The sequence below is a fragment of the Dromiciops gliroides genome, chromosome X, assembly GCF_019393635.1.
Source record: "Dromiciops gliroides isolate mDroGli1 chromosome X, mDroGli1.pri, whole genome shotgun sequence".
Taxonomy (NCBI): domain Eukaryota; kingdom Metazoa; phylum Chordata; class Mammalia; order Microbiotheria; family Microbiotheriidae; genus Dromiciops; species Dromiciops gliroides.
The window spans coordinates 65,602,004-65,618,308 of record NC_057867.1 but is presented as its reverse complement, the minus strand read 5'-3'; the positions used below and the strand labels follow the sequence as shown (position 1 = coordinate 65,618,308).

The 16,305-nt window shown below is 39.4% G+C and overlaps 1 protein-coding gene across 4 annotated transcripts in view; it reads left to right on the top strand.

Annotated features, from left to right (window-relative positions):
* Positions 1 to 13,024, top strand: part of RLIM (ring finger protein, LIM domain interacting) — a 34,323-nt gene extending 21,299 nt beyond the window's left edge. For all 4 annotated transcript variants that reach the window (XM_043973903.1, XM_043973900.1, XM_043973901.1 and 1 more), the window contains 3 exons: positions 3,689 to 3,881; positions 4,987 to 5,070; positions 5,704 to 13,024. In XM_043973903.1, coding sequence (XP_043829838.1) covers positions 3,713 to 3,881; positions 4,987 to 5,070; positions 5,704 to 7,295 — 1,845 coding nt within the window. In that variant the 5' untranslated portion in view covers positions 3,689 to 3,712 and the 3' untranslated portion in view covers positions 7,296 to 13,024. The remainder of the gene's footprint in view (positions 1 to 3,688; positions 3,882 to 4,986; positions 5,071 to 5,703) is intronic.
* Positions 13,025 to 16,305: the final 3,281 nt, after the last annotated feature.

Sequence of the window (16,305 nt, the reverse complement as noted above, 5' to 3'; positions counted from 1 at the left end):
ATGTCTACTGTGTTTGAGAAAGCTTGCCTCTTTCTAATACTCTCATCAAGGATGCCTTCAATGCATATATAGATTATTACCCCCAAAATGTATAGGTAGGAAAGTAAGCTTGTATATAGGTTATTGTTGATATTCTCTTGGTTATTCTTTTTGTTGTTGTTTTCTTTTTGCGGGGGCAATGAGGGTTAAGTGACTTGCTCAGGGTCACACAGCTAGTAGGTGTCAAGTGTCTGAGGTCGGATTTGAACTCAGGTCCTCCTGAATCTAGGGCTGGTGCTTTAGCCACTGCATCACCTAACTGCCCCTCTTTTAGTTAATTCTTTTTTTAAAAAAAATTAAGACCCCAGGATTTTTTTCCTGACTTTATTATCTTCCCTTCCTTTGTGAATCAATCCCTAAGCACCCTCACATTTGTGTTGTCTCCAGCTACTTTTCCTTTCTGTTGTTTTTTTTTTTTAGTGCCACTTCCTCTATTTAATAGTGGTGAAATTTTTTTTGTGATAATCTTTGCAAGTTCTTTTCCCTTGTTCTTCTGTTTGTTATCCTTCCATTTTCATCCTTAAATGCTCTTGGGATGACTTTAATTAGGGTCAGATGTTTTGCTCAGCTTTCTTTTAAATTTGTTTTAATTTCCATTGCTCTTTTTTTTGGGGGGGGGTGAGGCAATTGGGGTTAAGTGACTTGCCCAGGGTTACACAGCTAGTAAGTGTTAAGTGTCTGAGGCCTGATTTGAACTCAGGTACTCCTGACTCCAGGGCTGGTGCTCTATCCACTGAGCCACCTAGCTGCCCCCATTGCCTTTTTTTAAAAGCAGTATTCCTTATCTTCTGCCATCCTTCTCTGTTAGAGAATACACATCAGTTTGGCCGCCATATCTCTCCACTTGGCAAAATAAGGCATGTGTTTGCCAGCTGGGGAATTTTTTAGGCTCTTTTGATTTCCTTTTTATGGCTATTGATTTATATCGGTTATACTTCTATATGAAGTTATTGTAATCAGTATTTAAATCATTTCATTTATATCTTTTTATTACCAATAATTTGCTTAAATAGGTCAGGTTGGAGTTCCTTAAATTATACAGTATCTTTTTCTCATTTTGATTTTTCTGACTTTGTACTCATTTTGATCTTTGCTGTAAGAAATCTGGGATGCTTCCCACTTCAGTAACAAGTTGTTTCCTGTTCACATGTTATCACTGGGGTTTTGTGTGTGAAGTTTTTTGGCTTTCCCTATGCCCAGCTTTTAATTTTTTATTATTTTGAACTTGAAAAATACAACAGACATAAACATTTCCACATATAAAGAGTAGAAAAAGAGGACTGCATATGAAACTGGATTTTCAAGTGTATCATAAATTCGTCAAAGTTGTCCTACTTTGTCTTCCTCTGAATTTCTTTTTGTTCTGTGCATTTCTGAAATGCTTCAGTGACATCTTTATCTTTCTTTTCCTTTTTACTTGGCATCACTATCACTAAACCTAATTTCAGGCTGCTTTCTGGTCCCTCAGTAGTCAGGGTCTTTGGGTTTATCAAAAATTATGATAGCATGGTTGTTTGTTTCTGTATGTCATGTACTTAATCTATTCCACCAATCAGTTTTTCTGTTTTTAACCATTTCCAAATAATTTACTGCTTTCCAGCCTAGTTTTAGATTTGATAATGCTCAGCCCCTTTGCCTTTTCACTCTCTCCCTTGAGATTCTTGACCTTTTTGTTCTTCTCAATGAATTTTCTTACTGTTTTTCCTACACCTAAAAAGTCAGGAGGCAGTGTGGAGCAACTGAAAGAGCACTGACCTTGGAGCCAAGGACTTGGATTTAAATCCCACCACTCCTTGGCTTCCAATTCGCTCTTCATTATTTTTGCCCCCTCCTTTCCATTTTGAAGATCATACTCCTTGCTGGAGAAGTTGGCCAGCATAGTTGCTGTGCCTGCCTTGGTATCTTGGACATTTCTTTTTGCAAGCGTCAGCAGATCCTGTTACTTTTCAGACCACTTATACTCTCACCTGTCTCTCTGTCCCTTCTGAACATGTCTTTTTTTAAGAAGCTTGTTGGGGAGCTCTCAGCTTCCTTTGGCCTCCCATAGATGCCTTGCTGTTTGTTTTTTTTTTATAATTGTATGGTCAAAAGTTTAGAAATTTTTTTGGTCATATCCCTAAAGCATATATGAATTGGTAGGGTCCTAATTTTTAGTGTTACGTCATTGACATTTAAAAAAATACTTTCTTAGCTCCTTCAAGTATGGAATCAGTTTCTAGATGCATGTGATGTGGTACTTTTTTTTTTTTTACCAAAGTGGATGAATCTTTCTGTTATCTTGGGAAACTGAGTCTTTCTAAGAGTTGTTAAAGTTTTTTTCTCCCATTTCATTGGCCAATCTTAAGCTTTATAGTTTTTATTTTATTTTTTCTAAGATGACAAAATAGTTCCAAGTACAATCTAGGAAGAACTGGAGAGAGCTCCAGGAAATTAAGCCTAGACCCAAATGCCCTTTGAGTCACCTGAAAGTCAAGTCTTTCCAAGAAGAGACTTCTTGTTAGGTTTTCTTTTTTTTCTTTTCAGTAAAGGGAAGTTTTTTATCTTTAATTATGACTATTGCCCTGTGAGCTTGATACTTGCAAACTTCTCCCATGTTCACATGCATACAAAATATGATTTTTTTTCCTTCTAATTTGTTTTGTCAAAAAAAAAATTTACTCAACTTTTCCCAGCATCTTTGGTAAATTAAAGGAAACCTTGAAGTAAAAGAACCTTTTTTTTTTTTTTTTTTTTTGGCGGGGCAATGAGGGTTAAGGTCACACAGCCAGTGTCATGTCTGAGGCCGGATTTGAACTCAGGTCCTCCTGAGTTCAGGGCCGGTGCTTTATCCACTGCGCCTCCTAGCTTCCCCCTAAAAGAACTTTTAATTCCATGCCTCTTGCAGATTTTAAATAGTGCCCTGTCCCCTTCTCTACCCCCTCCCCACCATCGTTGGTTGGTTGTGGAATGCAAGCTAGTTTTAATGTTGACTTAATCCAGATATAATTAAGAGCGAAGGTGGAGGGGAGCATAAACCAAATAAAATTGATTTTTGTATTGTTTACAGGCTTTAGATTCCATAAAATGTACACTTTCCTTAGTATGGAAAATTGCTAACTGACCACATAGAAACCTGGCAAAATATTCCTTTAAGTTCTAATAGTTATTGAATTTTCCTGTTGAGTTTCTATATTTTCCGAATACTTACTCAGAAGTGTATACCTTTACTTCTCAAGGGTTAACTGTTAGATAGCTAGTCATATACTTAAAAATTTGTTAGCAAACTTAAGTTCCTTGCTGTAAAATCTCAAGGCAGATTTCTAAGTCATGTAGAGTATATTCACTCATCTATCTAATAAATTCTTTTTCTTTTTATCTATTTATCTGTCTGTCTGTCTAGCTATCTATCTTTATTTTGCGGGGCAGTGAGGGTTGTGACTTGCCCAGGGTCACACAGCTAGTAAGTGTCAAGTATCTGGGGCTAGATCTGAATTCAGGTCCTCCTGAATCCAGGACTGATGTTTTATTCACTGCACCACCTAGCTGCCTCACCATCTGATAAATTCTGTCAGTGTTAATGGTAAGAAGAGGATAGTGAATATTTTGAGGTTGATCTGTATGTATGCTGTTTTCAAGATGAGAAATCTCTTTTCCTTCCTCCTCCTTTTAGATAATTTTCCATTCAATCACCACAATGGAAAGCTCAGATTCTAACGATAAAGGAAACGTCGATCAGTCTGAAGCACAACGTAGGCGTCAGCTGGATCGATTGGATCGGGAAGAAGCTTTCTACCACTTTGTAAATAATCTGAGTGAAGAAGATTATAGGCTTATGAGGGATAACAATTTGCTAGGTACCCCAGGTATGTTATATGTGATTTTGAGGATTTACATGTATAAATCAATGACTTGAAAATAGTTTAATTTGACTTTTTTCAATTAGTTTCTTTAACCATTGTCTTGCTGTATTTGAATGATTACAATTAGTTGGTGTTGCTGTTCATAGAATCCTAAGTTTAGATCTGGAAGGGACTTGATGTCATCTTGTCTAGTCCCCTTATTTTACAGATCTGGAAGTCGTGGCCCAGAGAGTTTAATTGACTTGCCCAAGGTCACACTGGTTTATATGCATGTACTAGAATGATTCTTTAGTTGGCTAACCATTGCTTTGTGTTATCTGATCTTATTCACAGCTATATTATTACCATTTGTCATGTACTGATTAACAGTGAATGGTGCATAAATTATCATCTTACTATCGTCCTCTTTTTTGGAGGGTAGTAGTAACATGGATGTTGAATTTGGAAACCCCAGATCCCAGAGTGCTGTGGTTCACGTGAAACATTGCTTCTTGAGGTGGACTTAAATGCCTTTAGAATATCTCTTAAGTTTGTGATACAGATAATGCACACAAATCGGTTGTGCTGTTTTCTAATATGTGAATATGGATAGGGTGAAATATGTGTAGGCCTTATTTGCATTTTAGCCGTAACTGTATAGCAGCAAGTAATGGGTTAAACAAACAGTTTCTGAGTCAACTCTAGATTGGGAGTGCACATACTGAAGGTGGCACATGAGATGAATTTGTGGAATTAAGAGAGAAGGTGGGAATGGTGAAGGGCTGAGGTTGTGGGTGTTCCAAGGCAAAATTCCGAAGCAGGTGAAATTTTGCCTTTGGCCCCTTCTGTCTTTCCTGATTGGCCCAGAGAGGCCCAGTTGCCTCTCTGCCATGGTATCAGCTGGTTCATAGTCTGCCAATGACTTTCTTCCTTGGGGTATTTGCATTTTAATTACAACCTCTCAAGTCCTTCTAGATCCAAAAGCATCTGCTTCTCTTCTCCCCACCTCAAAAAAAAAAAAAAAAAGGATTTTGTAAAAGGTACCAACCTCAGTGTCATCCCTCTTAGGGTTAACATCCATTGCTTCTCTTTTCTCTGTAATTGAGCAACATTTTCAAACTATTTTCAGGTGAGATTACTGAAGAAGAATTATTGAGAAGACTTCATCAAATTAAAGAAGGTCCCCCACAACAAAACAATGATGAGAATAGAGGTATATAATATTGGGGGGACATTAAGAAAAGGGGGGACTGCTTCAGTATTGACTAGGGGCTATTAAGTATGCATAAGGGGGGGGGGCAAATGAATCTGAATTCTCAGACAAGTGAGATATTTGCTGTGATATTTTTAGTGACCTGGTCAGTGTTCTGTCCTGATAGAAGATCTAGATCATTTAAATGGGAACTTTTTTTTCCTGATTTACCCTATTACACTGAATTTTCCCATTCCTTTACTAGTTCCTTTCCACAGAACAGTTCCTTCATCTCTAGCAAATAAAAATGCTCTGACCTCTGCATCCTCAGCTTTTATGGTGTTTCCCTGCCAGTGGGAGGCAGGGAAGCTGAAGGTCTGGCCTCCATTTTTGTTCCTGAGCTCATACCCTTGTGTACTGTGCCCAGGTTAGGTGCTAATAACACTGTGCGTGTAAATTAGTACTGTGTCCCTTATTATAAGCACTTGCAGTATTATTCCGTCAATGTGAAGTTTACTCTGAATCTTTTAAGTTCTCATTTTGTTGTTTTGGAGTCTTAGAAAAGTTAAGGAGCAGGTCTTTTTTTGGTAGCCCTAATTTTTGTAGTTCCTATTTTTCTTTCTTTTTTTTTTTCTTTTTTTTTTTTCCTTTTAGAATCAGCAGATGATGTCTCTAACAGCGATTCCATCATAGACTGGCTTAATTCAGTCCGACAGACTGGAAATACAACAAGAAGTGGACAGAGAGGAAATCAGTCTTGGAGAGCAGTGAGCAGGACTAATCCAAACAGCGGTGACTTCAGATTCAGCTTGGAAATAAACGTGAACCGTAATGGGACCCCAAATTCAGAGAACGAAAATGACCCATCTGTTGAACCTTCCATTGGTGAAGATACAGAAAATAATAGCCCAAGTGACATCGAAACTCCAAGAGCTGAGTCTCCATTTATCAGGCCGCATGGATCCGAAAGAAATGCCCTTGAAGAATTAACTGAAGAAATATCTCTTCCTAGAGGTCAGAGAAGGGCAAGAAGCAGGAGTCCAGAGCAACGGAGGATCCGAGCCAGGACCGATAGAAGTAGGTCACCTTTGATTTCAGTAACTGAGCTTCCCCGAAGAGGCCATCACAATGTCACATCTCAGACTTTCGAGCATTCTGTGGTAAATGAGGCAGCTGAGGGGAGTTCTAGAACTCGGCAGCACGTGACATTGAGACAACACATGATGGGAACCGAACTGTCAAACGAAAATGCAATTTCATTTTCCACTTCTGAGATGAGAAACGGCCCTCAGGCATCGGGTTCTTCAGAAACCAGTGGGAGTAACGAATCTCTGGCTCCTGGACAGAGACCTCCAACTATAGTCCTTGATCTTCAAGTGAGAAGAGTTCGTCCAGGGGAATATAGACAGAGAGACAGCATAGCTAGTAGAACTCGGTCGAGATCTCAGTCAACAAACAACACGGTCACATATGAAAGTGAACGTGGAGGGTTCAGGCGCACATTTTCACGTTCAGAGAGAGCAGGAGTAAGAACTTATGTCAGCACTATCAGAATCCCCATACGTAGAATCCTAAATACGGGATTAAGTGAGACTACTTCAGTTGCGATTCAGACAATGTTAAGGCAGATAATGACTGGTTTTGGTGAATTAAGCTACTTCATGTACAGTGATAGTGATACAGACCCCAGTGGCCCATCCTTAAGTCCAAGTCTTGAAGACCCAGAACTTCAGAATGCAGGACTGGGTAGTAGTGGTAGTGGAGGAGGCGTTAGTGCTAGTACTAGTGCTGGCGGAGGTGCCAGTAGCAGTAGCAGCTCCAGCATTGAAAGTTTAGAACTTAACTCCGAGTTATTTGATGGTAGCAACGAAGGCAGCTCATCAGGTGTTAGACGAGAAGGTAGGAATAGGGATAGGAGTTCGGTCACATTTGAAGAAAGCGGTTCTTTGCCCTTCCTTAGTCTAGCTCAGTTTTTCCTCTTAAATGAGGAAGATGATGACCAACCAAGAGGACTCACCAAAGAACAGATCGACAACCTGGCGATGAGAAATTTTGGTGAGAGCGATGCATTGAAAACCTGTAGCGTTTGTATTACTGAATACACTGAAGGCAACAAGCTTCGGAAACTGCCTTGTTCTCATGAATACCATGTTCACTGCATTGACCGCTGGTTATCAGAAAATTCCACTTGTCCCATTTGTCGGAGAGCAGTCTTAACCTCTGGAAACAGAGAAAGCATCGTCTAACCGAGATCTGGACTTTGAGTTAACCGGCTGTTTAGAGTGATGGGCAAAAACAGAAAACAGATGTCTCTTGCTTTATGGCCACTTTTTGAGTGGTATTAAGTGTAATATCCTGGAGTGCATCTTTGCTTCCAATAAAATGTTCACCCCTTTCCCAACTCCTATTCGAAATAAAAGCCAATTACTTTAAACAGCAACATTTTAGGGCCCGGAAAATCTGACTTTGAGTATCAATAAGTATCTATTTTATTGAACATAATTATATCATAAGTATTTTTTTGTTTCTCTTAATTGTTTTTAAAGATATGTCTTAGTGATGGTTCCTCTCAGTTTCATTTTGATCTTGAAAGATCCAGTCCCATCCCATCTAGGAGAGAGCCGTGTAAAATGGGAGCCCAGGTTGGAATTAGATTTCATGTAAATTTGTTTGTTACATTTAAGCTCTACTGTCTCCAGCCATTAGTTTAAATTCACCTAAATTGATAATATGATTTGTTATAATTACAGATTAGATGGGCATGTCAGTGTAAATAACACTAAAGGTAGGGTCTTCTAATTGTATAGCTGTCTCCTAAGCCAATCATTGGCGCACACTGTAGAGTGAGCTATGATAGTTTAATTGGGATATTTATCTTGTTGTGGAAATAATAAAAATGCCTATGCTTGTTTAAATAAAAATCACTTGGGGGCGGGGGGTTAAAAATGTAAGGCTTTTTTTGTAGAGGCTCAATATTCTTTCCAGTACAGTGTTGTATTCATTGAAAATTTAAAAAGCACTATGCTTAGATGTAAAAAGATGACTTTTCAAATGAGGGCCAGTATCTGTAGAGACACACATAATGATACAAAGCTGTATTTGTTACATAAATGATTGTCAAGAACAGCTTATCTAGAATTATTCCTTTATATGAACAGCTACAGCAACCTGAAATGAGCAGGACACAGTTCAGAACTTAGTCCTATAATTGCATTCAGTACCAATGAAGAGCATTTTAGTGATGTTTGAAACTTCAGGAATGCCAGCAGAAAGGAGATGGGTAGGTTTCGGTAGGAGAGAAAGCTCTGAAGAGCATAACTTGCACTTGGTCAGGTGTAGTCATTACACAGAGAGGTCAACACAGGCTTGATGCCATTTAGTCTATTTGAGTAGCTGAAGGCGCTGTGTTGAATTTTGAGCAATTTGGATTGAGTTTTGGGTTTTGTTTGGTTTTGTTTGGTTTTTGTTTTTTTAAAAAAACAACAACAAAAACCCAAACCACACAGGACGGAACTGAGATTTTCACAACTCTCGATGTTACAGGCTAATCTGTCCCCAAAAGTGATAGTGAAGGTGCAAGACTTAAAATGCATTTTAGCAGAAGCCTTGAGGTTTTGTCATTTCAAAGTTTTGCTATTTAAAGGTTAAAACATGCTCAGTCAACCTTAGTTGCTGTCCCTTTACTATAGATACACCATCTTACATTTCCTCTTTTAAAGTCCATTTAAAAAGTAAAGCGCCCCTCCCCCTCCCCCAGTTTATTGAAAGTGTTAGTGATATTGGCCTATATTTGATATTTAGAGATCAAATGTGCTATTCTTTGCTGTCGTTGAAGGTGTCACTACTGATATTCCCCTTCCTTCACCCATTAGTGGTAGAACACAAGCTTACCTTTAGCTTGTTTCCTTGGTAGTGGGGAAGGGTTTGTGATGATACCCAACCACTTGTATGGTGCCACATGTGACCAACAGATGCACCTGAGACCTCTGCCTCGGGGGAGCTTAAAGAACAAGATTTTTGTTTTTTAAACAGAGCAAAGCGGCCCAAATTGGGCTTGAACCTATGTCCTTGGCCGTATTTAGACAGCATTAATAACCAGATGGACTGAGGGGGACAGGCATATTCAAATGTCCTTCAAAGTAAAAAGTTGAGTGCTTTGGACTTTATCTGGGTACCTTAACCAGCATTAGCCTGGCAATTTACTAAAAATTTGTGCTGGTCTTGCAAGGAAGGTCCAAAACATCCAAACCAAGCCTCATTTAAAAAAAAAAAGTGAGCAGAGGTCACCTTTATGCTGTGTCCATGATGAAATTTATCTTTAAAATATGGAATTGGACATTGAAGATTCAGAATTCCATTCTATCATGGAGCACAGCTTTTTAATTTTTTTTCTGAGGGTGTGCAAGCCACTCTTTGCAAATCCACAGGGGTAGTTTTCTGATTGGCTAGAAATGATCTCCTCTCTGTGGAACATTCCATTGCTTGGGGAGGAATTGGGCAATGTTCCACCTGAGCTGGCTTTGAAACAGATGCAGCACGTTTTAGGCATAGACGCAGTTTTTGTTGAGGATGGGGCACCTCTAGCCATCTACCTTTACCTTCTATGATGTATTAATTTAGGAAGTATTAAAGAAGGGAGTCCTATGGGATGTTAACACTAATGAACGTGGGTATGGGAGCTGTTCTCCACAGGCACTGGAAACAGTTTGAGTTTTTATTTTGCGGTAGAATGCACATGACGCTTCTAACGTGCATGTTGGAGGCACCTTTTTCAGAAGCACTCATTAATCTTCCATTGGATTGTGATGTGGGGTTTACTACTTAATTATAAATACTTTATTTTTTAACTTTACAAAATTTGTAACTTATGTATCTTCCTGGGAATATGGAGATTGACTTAAACCCTGAGCATTATTAGCAGGGGTCAGATGTACAGTGGAGAGCAAAAATTTATATATATTTTCCCAGCTAGCAGCTGAATGCCTATTGTTTTGAGGACCTGTTCTCTTTTTAAGAGACTGCTTCATTGTGCGTCTCTAGTTTTAGTTAATTGCATAACAGTTCTTTAAGTCTGTATGCAGTAATAGCAACAAGATAGAGGCAGCATTATATAGTGGATAGGGAGCTGCCTTTGGGGCCAGAAGCCCTGGGTTCAAGTCCTCCTGACACATATACTGTGACCCATGGCAGTTCATTTAACTAACTTCTTGGTGCCTCTATGACTGTTACTGAGGACGATAGTTCTGCAGAGGAAGAGAATAGAGAGGGAGTTTCCATGCTTGAAGCTCCCTACACCAATGGAGTCAGAGGTCTGGGCCAAACCACCACCACCACCACCACCACCAACAACAACAACAACAAAACCACCCCAAGAAATAAGATGAGATTTAAGTTACAAGTTTAGGGGAATACTGCAAACCAGAAAGGATTTTCTGGAGGGTTTCAATTTTAAGTAATTAAAAATGTGTTAAAGGGTTTTTGTTTTGACTTTAAGCAATTGATAAAATCAACCAAGATTTGTTAGTGTTAGGTTCTACAAGTGCAAGTTTTCTCAGTAACATTTCATAATGAAGCACTTTGAATAACTGCTCAGTGTAAATGGAGTTCTGGAAGGTTTGCTTGGTTGGAGGGAGATAAGATTGTTCCTGTTACACTTAGTAACAAGATATTTAGGCTTTAGAATTTCATTTGACTCAGTGATCTTTTTAAGCTGTTTTCTTCTCAGATGTTGACCTTCATCTGACTCTTTAGAAACTGGTTGGGTATTGGCATTCAAGTAATTTTTCTCTTATTGTCTCTTCCCCGCCCCCCCCCAACAAAAACAAAAATAAAACCCAAACCAAACCCAGTCCTTCTGATGCTTAGTAGCTTGATATCTGAAAATTTGCTTAATGATTGGAATATGATTTCTATTTACCAAATGGTGATGGCTTGAAGAGGCCTATCTTTAGGCTTAGTCATTTTCCAAATACCTGTTTCATAGGGAGGGTAAAGAACATCACAAAGCTGTTCTCTACGGTCAGTTCATTATTGAACTGGCTTACAGTGACACCTTGTGGCCATTTTAACACCCTTTCCAACAAGGGAGGATTTTCAGAGTCTCAAAAATAAGATAGGTTTTCTGCCTTAAAAGAAAAAAGCTGTTAAAGGGTTTTCCCTTCAATGATTTCCCTGTCAAAAATCATTACTAATTTTTAAGTTCAAAGAAGCCAAAATATGGCTGGCATGTCTCCTGGCATGGAGCTAACTTAAGTATACAAATACAAGGCACCTATTTTTAAGGTATAATGCATTTCAGTATTTTTTTGGTAAATAATGCAGTGCTGTTATCTACTTGGTTACGGGTAGATTAAACATGCTTGTGATTGGGGTGGGGGGGTAACCCTTTGGGACAATAAGGCAACAAATCATGGTGATTGGAAAGATAAGAGCAAAAAGATTGATGTGGAACCCTTTTTGACTCTTCAAATCCTAAGCCGATGTTGGTTTGCTGCCTGCCCTTTCTTTAACTTTCCAGTTTGGAAATCCAAGGGCCTTTGATTTCACCGAAACTTTTTCTAGCAAGCAAGTTGTTTGCACCATTTTATTTAGGTGAGAGCATCCAACGGTTTTTCTGGAGTTTGAGTTTGGCCATCTGGTGCACTCAGTGCAGTGCCATTGAGGTGGTGGCGCAACTCCGAAGGCATTCTGTTCTTTTAACCTTTTTGATTATGGTCTCTTGTCTTTTCTTTAGGCACCAAATCAAGTGTCTCAAATCTGTTCCCAAATACAGTTGCAGTGAGGATTTGTTTTTTGTTCTGAAAACAACTTTCAGAAAGCACACCCATAGGTTGCATTATAGCCACCTGGGTTGAGAGAGAAATGTGTGTATGAGTGTGTGTATGTATGTGTATATATACACATATATACACACATATATACACATACACACATATATACATACATATATATATATATAAATATATACCTATATATTTGGATGAGATGCAGAGGTGGTTAACAACCCTATTATGCCACACTGTGCCTTGGTATTTTCAAGGCTCCTCTAGCAGTCCCTGTCTTGTATACTTACTGCAGTACCTTGCAAGGTATGGCTGTATCAGTGTCCCAGCCCTTCATTCTAAATAGTTAGTGCTCCTTTACTAACAACCTTATTCTGCTGTGCTTTGGTGTGGGCACCTGCAGCACCCTGGGATTTTATCTCCTATTAGCTCCTGTATTCTGGTGCTGCTTTAGGGAGTAGGGCCAAGTCATACTATCAAGTATCTAGTCCAGTAGGTGTGCAATTGGCTTCTGTATCTGCCTGTTTTATCTTCTGGGACGTGCTGCTATGGGTAGATGTTTACTTGGGTCTATGTAAAAAAAAAAAAAACAAAAAACAAAAAAAAAACAAAACAAAACCAAAAACAACAAAAAAAACAACAAAACAACAAAAAACAAAAACAAAAAACTGGGTGTCAAACCTGGGAACTTTCTGAAGCCCATGAGAATCTGGAGAGGGAATTGGGAGGGGAAGAGCAACTAACACTCACTGGCTTTGTGTCTGTGCACACAAAGCGTAGAAATGTCTGTTGTGTAAAGACTAACCAGTGCTTGTCATCCCACGGCTTCCTGACCTGCAGGAGAGGCTTTCCCTTCTTTCATTCCAGAAACAGAATGGAGCTCAGAATGAATTTATTTGGCTGCCTTGCTTTCTCTGGTTTCTCGTTTTTCTTTCATTTTGACCTGAACTCTCCTCCAGCAGACCTTTCAGTTGGGAAGTCCTGTGTTTAAATGAGATTGTATTGCATTTCCTTTTTTGTACAATGTTTTAAATCTGTTAAAAATGAACTTGTTTATTTCAAAGCAAAACCCTGAAGGGCCATATTAAAACAGTTTATTCTTGATAGTTATCTTTTGGGAGGAGTTTATTTCCTATGTAAATGTCATACTGCAAATTTAAATTATAGTCTATCAATAAAATGCATGAAGTGATCGTTTGTGCTTGAGCATCACTCCTTGGGCTTAAATTTTTTTTTTTTATTTTAAACGGGAACATTCCATGAACGAAAGAAAACATTCGATTGAATGTGATGGCGGTTATATTTTGTGACTCCCAGTTCAGTTGGCTTGATTTTAAACAATTAAGTTGAATGGCAGTGCAATGTGGGCCTGACTCTTCTTTCTTCTCATTGGGTACTCAGTAGTACAAAAGGGTAGGAAAGTACTGGTTTGTATGCCCACATGCCTTTAGCTTTCTTTGTGTGTTGTATAAAATAAATAGTTGAACTCAAAACAGTCACATTTTTCTCTGATTTATCAGGGGTCTTAAAACATTTTTGGCAGATGTTACAAAACATTCACAGTCTTAGCTTTTGCTGGTGTTGTCTTCTCACTATTGAACTGAGTCCCGTGCTCTTTCAGGGAGGTACTTAGCCTTACAACTCATCTCCTGAATCCCTCGCTTTACCTATACATACTCACCCATCCTTGCTCTGCCAAATGTGCTCGCTTAACCTTCTCTAGCACTTCTCTATAAGCATACTTGGCTGTTACTGATTTTCAGGGAGTAACACAGTAGAGTAGGAAAGAGCTGGATGGGGTATTAGGGATCATCTGTTCCGGGGGTTCTTAACTTGGATTCCATGAACTTCTCTCTTTAATATTTTGATGACTTTTAATGTAATTGCTTTCCCAGCTTGATGGAGCAGTAGTTAGAGTGCTGGGCCTGGAATTAGGAATAACCCAAGTTCAAATCTACCCTCAGACACTTACCAGTTGTGTGACCCCAGGCAAATCACTTAACCTGTTTGCCTCCATTTCTTCAGCTGTAAAGTGGGCATAATAATAATATCCTACCTCACAGGGTTGTCGTAAAGACCAAATGAGATACTATTTGTAAAAAGCCTGTTAACATAGTAGGCACCATATAAATGTTCCTTCCCCCTTGTGTTTTATGAATTTAAACATATTTTGAGAAAGGGGTCGTGACATAAGAAGGTTACAAATCCCTGATCTAATTTTACAGAGGTGGAAACTTGAGATCCAAAAAAGGAAGTGATTTGCCTAAGGTCACAACTAGTAAGTGGCAGAGACAACGCAGGTCCTCTGACTTCAAACCATTGCATCACAGCTGCCTTCCATTTTGAGGCTATGGTGGGGACTCTGGTATTTGGGTTTAGCCAAGTAGGGAACTCTGATGGTCATGGAGGTCAAGGGGTGTGGCTATACATTATCTCTGTGTGACTGGAAGGACCAAATCTTTGCACATAATCTCAAGAGGGATGTGTATGTATATATGTGCATGCGAGCATGTGTGTGTGTGTGTGTGTGTGTGTGTGTGTGTCTTTAGCTGATATTAGGGGCAGCTAGGTGTCACTGGATAAAGCACCGGCCCTGGATTCAAATCTGGTCTCAGACACTTGACACTTACTAGTTGTGTGACCCTGGGCAAGTCACTTAACCCTCATTGCCCCGGGGGAAAAATAAAATTAGTCCACCTAGTCACCTAGGAAAGCCCACATAAATTGTTTTTTTTTTTTTTAAGTGAGGCAATTGGGGTTAAGTGACTTGCCCAGGGTCACACAGCTAGTGTTAAGTGTCTGAGGCTGGATTTGAACTCAGGTACTCCTGACTCCAGGGCTGGTGCTCTATCCATTGCGCCACCTAGCTGCCCCATAAATTGGGATAGGAACTGTGGCTCAATGCTTATTTTTTCCAATAAGGAGATGTGTATTTCCAAAACAGTCGATTGAATGGTTTACAAAGGTGAAATATTACATAGCTTAAGCCAGTATTACTTAGAGTGAAGAGTGGCAGCATGGTACAACGGAAAAAAATGCTGGACGTAGAGTCACAGGGCCTGGGTTCAAGTCTCACCTCTGTCACTTTCTTATCTAGCACATACATTGATCAATTGGCTTAGAGTTTAGTCTAGGAAATCTTAATGGTCCCTGTTATTGCTACTGACTAGCTGAGCAAATGAGAACTCAGTTGAGATAATCCAGCCTTTTCCCTTTGAAGCCTTCAATCCGGGCAGGTTTTTAATCCTAAATTGCCAAAAGGAGGGCCCTCATCCTTTCAAGCATATACACCTATAGACTTGACTTACAGGCAATAAAAGAACAAATATCTCTTGCGCAGAGAAATTGGTGGTATAGCTGAAGTGTTATTCAAATAACAAGAAATGAAGAAAAAGAAGTCTTTGAGAAAATTGAATTCCTGGTTGGTTACCTTTGAATAGCCCAAGAGAAATGAAGGCAGTAGCTTTGCTGAAAAGTGTTCTACTGTGGCCAGAGTACAACCCAATACATCCTAGAACCATGAAAATAACAGTGGTAGTAAATCACATTTCTAAAGTGTTTTCCTTAGAAGAATTTAGGCAGGAATTGTATTTGCTCCCATTTTTGTAACTGTGGGAACTTCGACTCAGAGAGGTCATTACTTTGCCCAAAGTCACACATCTAGTTAAGAGACAGTCAAGTTTTCTGTTCTTTCAGAACCAACACATTCTGCACTATTCTCTGGTCTCTCTTTATAATCTCAGTCCGAGGGATGAAGCCCAGATGAGTATTTTGAAGCATGTCTTTTCTGGGAGTCTGCGTGAATTCGAGATTTCAGCTCATTCAATTGAACGGGTGTTTCATAAGCCAGGCCCTGTGCGAGGTGCTCAGGATAGAGATTCAATGATAATAGCTGACATTTATATAGCACGTGCTATATAAATGTCAGCAAAGTGCATCACATGTCTTCTCATTTGAGCCTCTACCCTAGGAGGGAGGTGATTCTCAACCCCATTTTACAAGTGGGGAAAGTGAGGCCACAGCTAGTAAATGTCTGAAATGGAACTCAAACCTTGGCATTCCTGATTTCTGAGTCCAACACTATAGCCACAACTCTACGAGATCCTTTTATATTGCTAGTGCTGGGGTACAGTATTAGCACCCTGCTTGTACATTAACTGTCATCTGAGGCTTTGGCTACTACTGTTGTTCTGGGGCTATAGAAACTGGTATGATAAAGTAGCATGTGCACACACACAGACACACAGACACACCCATTAATCCTATGACCTCAGAATTTTGTCCTTAACCAACCCCCTCCCCCCATTTATCCCTCAGTTGCCACAATCAGCTCCAAATGGTCTTTTTGAAATTCCTCTTGGAAAGATAAACTTTTGCCACCACAGAGGGCATTTAAGTGGGCTATAGGCTTTGAAGGCAATGAATTCTCAAGAGATTCAAACAGGTCCTTCTATTCCAAACAAAGGTGGACTAT